Source organism: Colias croceus, chromosome 17, assembly GCF_905220415.1.
Source record: "Colias croceus chromosome 17, ilColCroc2.1".
Classification (NCBI taxonomy): domain Eukaryota; kingdom Metazoa; phylum Arthropoda; class Insecta; order Lepidoptera; family Pieridae; genus Colias; species Colias croceus.
In genome coordinates this window covers 5945619-5953749 of record NC_059553.1, presented here as the reverse complement: position 1 = coordinate 5953749, position 8131 = coordinate 5945619, and the positions used below count along the sequence as shown (strand labels likewise).

Here is an 8131-nt window from a genome sequence, read left to right as displayed (position 1 = left end):
TGTTAATAATAAACGCCTTGCACAAATTTCAGCTAACTTTACAAAGTTTATTTTTCAAAAGGTATTTTTTTCTGGGTCGTAATCCTCAGTAATTTTATCCTTGATGGGCACATATATATTTTCTTTTTATTTTACTTTTTGGAAAGCTGAAATACCTAAAACAAAAAATATGAGGTAAGTTAAAAAAGTATAAATTTCGAACGAACAATCTTATAACTACATATTGTGAGTGCAATACCGATGTCGAGTGTTGTTTCATTACTAGTAAAAATCTTGAAAATGGTGTTCTAAATTTCATCATAATATTGTTATTACAATATATTCTCTTCACTATCCATAAAAACTCGTCATCATGGTTACCTTACTTGTTAATTTTGTTTATTGAAAACTTGTTGAAAAATGATAAAGTATTAGGAAAATAACAAATTTAACATGACTGCTTTCTAAAATGATGCAAAATTTTACAATTTTTGCCATTGAAATTATTCTAAACAGGTAAATGCAGGAGTATTGAGGAATATTGTAAATAACGTAAATATACACTTGCCTGTGAAATTCTATGCCAGAATTTGGTGTCCAAACACTTCTGCAATTTTTCACAATGCAATACATTATTTATATTTGGAAAATATTTATTAAATACGCAACAATATTAACTTAAATATTCGAAGCGACGCAATTTTTTTGACACTTATGCCATATTGTCAAAGTGAGAGTTGCTACAATTTTATTATGGTAACTACCCATAATCAGGGAGTATCGCTTTTTAATAATTGGTCCAGACCCTTATTTTATTTAGCATAAATAATAATTGTCTCATCCAACAATGCTTCTGAATGACGTTGTTGGCAATTTATCAACAAACTCATGTACAAAAACTAACCTTTTGCACAGAATATTACGGCATACATAGTAGCCTTGGGAAAACTTCGTATTAACAGTGGCAATACCAAGTTAGGTGTGAAAGTGATAAAACACAACAATTTTCTTGTTACACGTCTAATGTTCATACCGAAATCTCCAGTGTATAAGATATAAGCTTCTTGGGTTAGGTACGCCTACGCAGAAACGCCACGATGACATTCCAGATAGTGTGGCCCTGTGGCCGCTACAAAAAATATATTGACACCATAGATTGACACTAATACACTAATAGTTATTTTAATTCTAGGTTGAAAAGTAGGTTTTTAATAAATAAGCACTCTCAGAACAATAGATTTATTTAATAAATGAAACGATACCATTTTAAATTTCGCGCTGTTTATGTATGATGTGCGCATGCCTTAATGCTCTAAGGCGCATGCGCAGGTTTTTATTATTTTATAATTTCAATAAAATAAATAATTCAACAATTTCAATGATGAGCCTATACGGACCTAACGGTAAAGAATACGATTTTGATAAAATTTGCCAATTTTGCTATGGATGGGGTGCTAAAGTGTAACTTTTTTATACCTAAAATTTAAAAAAAAAATATTAAAAAAAAAACTAAAGGGGACCTAACGAAAAAATTGTGGGACCTTATAGGACCTAACGGAGACCTATCGATTAAGGTCATTTTTGACCCAAAATTCTATGGATGGGGTGCTAAAGTTCATTTTTTTATACCTAAAATTTAAAAAATTATTTAAAAAAAAACTAAAGGGGACCTAACGAAAAAATTGTGGGACCTTAAAGGACCTAACGATCAAGGTCATTTTCGACCCAAAATTCCATAGATGGGGTGCTAAGTTTGCACTGGTAAGTTTCACTCATTTTTTATTTTTTATGAAATTCAATTGCCTTATTATAATAATTATTCTGGATTCTTATTAGAAACATTATCATATATATTTTATCCTAAAGAATTTTAAATTATATCATTGATCTGAAATCTTCTTTCCGAAAAGTATGTTACTGAATGCTGAACGCGGCCGTAGTAATAAGTCGGCACAAAATTCAAAATGACATTGACATATTATTTTAGAGGTTATGATTTATGTTTAGGTAGGTATTAGCTTTGAAAATTGAATTTACTATAGTTTTGATTGAATATTAAAAAATAAAACTATTTTTTTTAGTAGAGATAATCAGCTATAAAGATAAGAAATAAAAAAAAATCATGGCTGATAAACAAAAAACGTAAGTCTGAATAGCTAAGTGTAATTTGTTATTATAGGACTTCCAATAATTATTATGATATTTATTTTATCCTTGTAGACTGTTCTGTGGCGATGTAAACGGCAACTTTAATTCCTTGTTTGCCCGCGTCGAAAGTATTGTTAAAAAGTCAGGAGCTTTTGATGTTCTGCTGTGCGTTGGAAATTTTTTCGGCGACGATAATTCGCAGTTAGATGCCTATCGCATGAGGACGAGAAAAGGTAAAAAGACGAAGATACAATTATTAATTTGTAATCAATTGTATTACAATTGAAGAATTGTTTAGTTGTGGTAGTTTATCTGTTGGTACAAAATATTCCTCTTGTTAGATAATAATATAATAGACCTCTTTTTGAAGTACATGCTATGTTTCTGAATTCTAATTTATTATCAAACATATTATGCACTTTTTGCATTTTGTATGTAACATTATTTTATTTTGCAGTACCAGTAACTACATATGTTTTTGGACCTAGTGATCCCAATCATGTTAAATACTATGGCGAGGAAGGGTCAGAAATAGTACCAAATGTTATTTACATGGGTAAGTGCACATTCATGGTATATATTCTGAAATTTGTATATTTAACCAAATCATCTGTAATTTGAAAATACATTCTTGCAAATAAATATTATTTGAATTTAGAATTTGAATATTTTATATAGTATATAACATTGATGTGTCTGATTTTATAAAGATTTAATTAATTTTATTTTCCAAAGCTTTGAAAAGTATTCTATTTTAATTTATTATTATTATTTATTATATTTATTATTCTAAAGCGCTTATTTGTTTGAAGTTACAATATGAAGTAGATAAGTAGGTAGAATATATCTTAAATTAAAGAGACAACTTTTTATTGAACATTTCTTATACCAGGTAGAAGAGGCATATTCACAACCAGTGCTGATGTAAAGATAGCATATTTAACTGGCCTGTCAAGAAGAGAGTTGGGTAAGGAAATACCATCTTGTACTTTTGAGCCGAGTGACTGTAATGCGGTGCGAGATGCCTGCTATAGAGCTCAAAGTGAATATAGAGGGATTGATGTACTTATTACTACATTGTGGCCCATGGGTATACAGCAGGATGAGTGTCAGAAGGTAAGAAATTTATCTAATATTAGCCTATATATACCTAATTATAGGCTAGGAATTCGTCTCAGCTAATATTTTAGAATCGGCCACTCTTGAGATATAAAGAGATGATTTCATGTGCATTTTTATTAAACAATTTGTTTTTTTTTTAAATAAACAAGGGCATTAAAAATGCTGAACTACATTTCTGATAAATATACATTACATATTATTTTGACCTTTTTGAAACACGTTAAAATAAAAATTTGAGGAAATATTAAATGTATGTTAATTAATGAAGTAAAAAAAATGTTTTAAATTAACCAATTGAATATAATTGTAGGTAAATGTTGAAGAAGAGAGATTATCAAATTTAATAGCATGGCTTTCTATCCATGTGAAACCAAGGTACCATTTGGTGCCATCACCGGATAAGCATTTTGAGAGACAACCCTATAGGTAAGGTTTATTTATCTTTTGTTTTTAAGTTATAAGTTTGACATTATAGAATCATAAATAAATAGGAAAATGAAAGCCTGCCTACATCCAGATTTTAGACTGCATGTCTAATATAGTACTAATGATATAGATTCATTTAAACAATAGCGAGTTTAGTATACGGTAACACATTTATAGAATTGTGATTGCTGCCATGACCATAAAAAAAATTAAATTTTCAAGTATATGAGCACGTCACCACAAATACAATGCTCATTTTAGAAACCAAGCTGTCCACCAAGATTACAGAGAGTGCGCAACAAGATTCATAGCACTAGCTCCGGTAGGGAACAAGGCTAAAGAGAAGTGGATATACGCCTGCTCATTACAACCTATAACTAAAATGCGAATGACGGACTTATTGCAAGGCACAATTGACGAGACTGAGTGTCCGTTTAATCCTGAGTTGTTGAAGCAACACCAGCCTGGAAAGGTTGTTCAGGTGAGGAATTTAAAATTTCTTATAGAGTAATCATAAAAATCTTAGGATTTCAATATTGCACAATAAATAAATAAATAAAAAATAAATAAAATCTTTATTTTGCCAACAAAATATACCTTACAAAACTATGTACACTGACTCTTAAACTAGAAGAACTCTGTGTCTTAAGAGCCAGCATTCCTCCTTAAACATGCAGATTTAGTGCTATGCAGTTTGAGTTTAGGAATTCACACATTATTATATTTTTTAAGACATTTTTCTTCATCTTTAAAGTACGCAAATAAATTGTAGATATCTGGAAATGGGCAATTCTTCTTCAATATAGACGCAGGAGATGATGACAGTGGCAAAAGAAAAAGGAAATTCGGAGACAACCCTGAAAGGAAAAGAAGGGAAATTGATCCAGGTAAGTCAATTGTTTTGTGTTTGTACATAATATTATAAATGAAAACATATTCTGTAAGTTTGCTATGTTTCTATATCGGGGTAAAAAACTAACTACATACTAAAACATAGCAGTACATAGTTAGACAGACAGATGTAGAGAAGGTGGTGGTAAAAGGTATTGTTTCAATGTAAAACCATCACACAGATTTTTATTCCTGTATACTCTATTATTTATATGTAACACAAGCTTTACGCCCGCAGCTTCGCCCGCGTAGTCAAAGCAAAATCCGCATAGCTCCTGTTCCCATGGGATTTTCGGGATAAAAACTATCCTATGTTAATCCAAGTTACTCTCCATACGCCAAATTTCATGAAAATAGGTTCAGCAGTTTTTTCGAAGAGTAACAAACAAATAAACAAACAAACTTTCGCATTCATAATATTAGTAATATTTTTTTTTACAATCAAACTATAATAAATGATTGCATTATAGATTCATGTTGGTTCTGCTTATCATCGCCAACGGTAGAGAAGCACCTGGTTATATGTGTGGGTCGACATTGTTACCTCGCTCTACCCAAGGGCCCGCTCACACCGTACCATGTGCTTATACTGCCTATAGCGCATCATCAGTCCGTGACTAAGGTAATTTGTTGTAAATATATTGGTTATAGTTGTATAGACATGCATTCACAATATTTTTTTTAATTACATTTACTTAAGAAATCGAAATAAAAAGAATTATTAATTGACCATGTTTACAGTTTCTCCATAGAGGCATCCTTTAAAGTATGAAAATACTTGTACATATAAAAATAGTGTAATAAAAGAGAAGAACCAAAAATATTTATTACATTTATGCGATTTATACATAACATGACTTCTAAACATAAAAAAAAAATTAAAGAATATGCAGCAATTAAGTATTAGCAATATGTTTCAAGTTTATATTTAAATTTATTAAGGGCCGATTTATCAATCCTTGGTTAAAATTTATCCGTCCAATAAAGTATTACACGAACATTTTAAAATGTCACCTGTAAACTGTCAAATACGGACAATTAGAATACATTTTTGAAATGGTAGTTTAATATGTTATTCGATGAATAAATTTTAACCAACGATTGAAAAATCAGCCCTAAAATATGCTATGCTTTTTGTTTACAGTCCCCAGAAGAAGTGATAAAAGAAATAAAAATGTTCAAGGATGCATTGAAAAAGTTTTACACTTCCCTGGGCAAAGCCAGTGTTTTCTTTGAGAGGAACTTTAAATCGTCTCACATGCAGATACAGTGTGTACCCGTGCCAATGGAATCCGAATCGCAGATACTTGAAGTATTTCAGGTTTGTTTTACAAATAGTTATAGAATAACACAGCTAAGAGAACAGCTTACTTTTGTTTTTTGTATACTTAGGTACTTTTATATATTGTTTGCCTTTTATGTTGTAACTAGCTGCGCCTCGCGGTTGCACCTGCGTGGCTCAGCTCCTGTTGGTCTTAGCTTAATGATAAAGCTATCTAATAACGAGAGATTTTTCAAAACGGACCAGTAGTTCCTGAGATTACTGCGTTCAAACAAACAAACTGTTCAGCTTTATAATATTAGTAGATTTGCACCTATACAATATGATAGGATGTTAAAATAACAACACACAGCCCGTTTATCCTTTTATTTCAACTTATTATTATTAAGTAATTTATATTATTAGTGAGTAAGTATTTTTTTTGAAGGATGAAGCCGGCATAAACCGGATAGAACTAGAAGTGCTGCCCCCATACACGGAGATAGCGCAAGTGACTCTCCCCGGCGCGCCGTACTTCCACGCGGAGTTGCCCTCCGGCGACCAGATATATGCAAAGACGAAACAACACTTTCCGCTGCAGTTTGGCCGGTGAGTTTTTTAAATTAAAAAAAGTTGAGAAATTAAAGCATTTGTGTCATTTATTAGGCTGTTCGTGATTATGAAGTGTTCGTAAGAAGCTTTATTTTGAAATAGAAAGAGTTCTAGCAATATCATTAATGAGTCTTTGAAAATAGTGATAGCTATATTTTTTATTGACGTTGGGTGTACATTAACATCACATTAGTTCAATATTTGTAACGATATAATCTTTACAATTTACCCCATACATTGGTCCTTCGAGCCGGATTTGAACCAGCGACATATACACTATAATATTGCATAATACAAGTTTTCATAATTTATTGTCAATGTAAATTGTATTCTAAAATATTTTGTTCCAGTGACGTACTATCCAGTCCGCCGATACTGAACTGCGAGGACAAAGCGGACTGGCGCCAGTGCCTGCTGTCCCGCGACGAAGAGGACGCGCACGTGGCGGCGTTCCGCAAACAGTTCCGCCCGTACGACTTCACCGCGGACGATGATAGCGATAGCGATTAGTTTGAAAATGGAACGTGACGTCATTGTGTTTTTTTTTGTGCCCAGGATGTGTCATTAGAAAATGGAATTTGTGGTGTCATAATGGATTTGCTATTTTGTGTGGCCAGGATGAGAGGATAGTGATCAGATTTGAAAATGGAATTCGTGACGTCATTATGGATTTGCTATTTTTTGTGTGGCCAGAATGTGAGATAACGATTAGGTATTTCTTTGGAAATGGAATTTGTCAAATTTTATTTTATTGATGTGGCAAGGCTTGTGCGGGATGTAGCGATGTCTCTTTCTCAATGTGATTTATTATTATTCTACAATCTACTGTATAAAACATTGCATAATGTGTGAGTGTAGGTTACTATCATTCACACAGGGTAAATTTTAATGCAATAGTAAGTAATTAGGTATATTTTGAGTGCTATGCTATCATTATTGTACGACAATTGACAAGGCTTATGTATCTTTAATTAAATAAATTTGTATGCATATTGCATTTAGAATGATTTGAAATTTGAATGTATTTTAATCTTAACTTGTAAACTACGACCGGTTCGACTCCCAGAGAAAATGGTTATGGAAGTGTTATTACTTAATGACAGTAAAATAATCTTAATGAAACATGAAATGTATAATATGGAACACGCTGTGTGTGTGCGTGTGTGGATGAAGTACGTCTATTATGTGAATTCTTCATTTATTTATAATTTTACATTTTATTTCAAAATGAACCCTACAATTATAAAATTGAATAGGTTAAGATAGTGTAATAAAGTTGCAATGTTATTAGGAACATTATTATTTTAAGATGTATGTAAGTAAATATGTAAATACAGGTAAATAAAACAAAATAGTTCAATTAAATGAATTTTTATTTTCGTTCACATCATACTGCCTAATGACCCATTTGTTATAAAAACATATTCGTAACAACATGATTAACTAACTTACAAACGAGTATCTATATAACAAAATACTAAAATGATATGGTACATTGATTAGAAATAATATCATGTTTGGAATGTATGCCAGTCGATAGAGTGAGGCGACCTTCGTTGTATAATTATTGCAATATATATTACTGCAAAATCGATTATGGTACGGTTGTAAATAGGTCGGTGGTGTGACTAGAATATTTGCCATGGAATAGCTCGAATTGTAACAAATTTTTAAAGGAAAACAAACTTTTTA

The 8131-nt window shown here is 31.5% G+C and overlaps 1 protein-coding gene and 1 long non-coding RNA gene across 2 annotated transcripts; both read left to right on the top strand.

Annotated features, from left to right (window-relative positions):
* Nucleotides 1–994: 994 nt before the first annotated feature.
* LOC123698922 lies at nt 995–7804 on the top strand. Its single transcript, XR_006752473.1, has 2 exons — nt 995–1047; nt 7152–7804. It is a non-coding gene; the product is annotated as an uncharacterized LOC123698922 (long non-coding RNA).
* On the top strand, nt 2063–7804 carry LOC123698920 (CWF19-like protein 1). Its single transcript, XM_045645744.1, has 11 exons — nt 2063–2121; nt 2200–2360; nt 2585–2683; nt 3020–3243; nt 3560–3675; nt 3937–4156; nt 4448–4562; nt 5037–5188; nt 5711–5887; nt 6276–6436; nt 6790–7804. The coding sequence occupies exons 1-11, from the start codon at nt 2102–2104 to the stop codon at nt 6947–6949; spliced, it is 1605 nt and encodes a 534-aa protein (XP_045501700.1). The 5' UTR covers nt 2063–2101; the 3' UTR covers nt 6950–7804.
* Nucleotides 7805–8131: the final 327 nt, after the last annotated feature.

Excerpts from the sequence above, each read along its gene's own strand:
- LOC123698920 (XM_045645744.1), top strand. The coding sequence starts at position 2,102 with ATGGCTGATAAACAAAAAAC. Across the intron at positions 5,189-5,710 it reads ATCATCAGTCCGTGACTAAG|TCCCCAGAAGAAGTGATAAA; the intron begins GTAATTTGTTGT and ends TTTTGTTTACAG. Across the intron at positions 5,888-6,275 it reads AGATACTTGAAGTATTTCAG|GATGAAGCCGGCATAAACCG; the intron begins GTTTGTTTTACA and ends TTTTTTTTGAAG.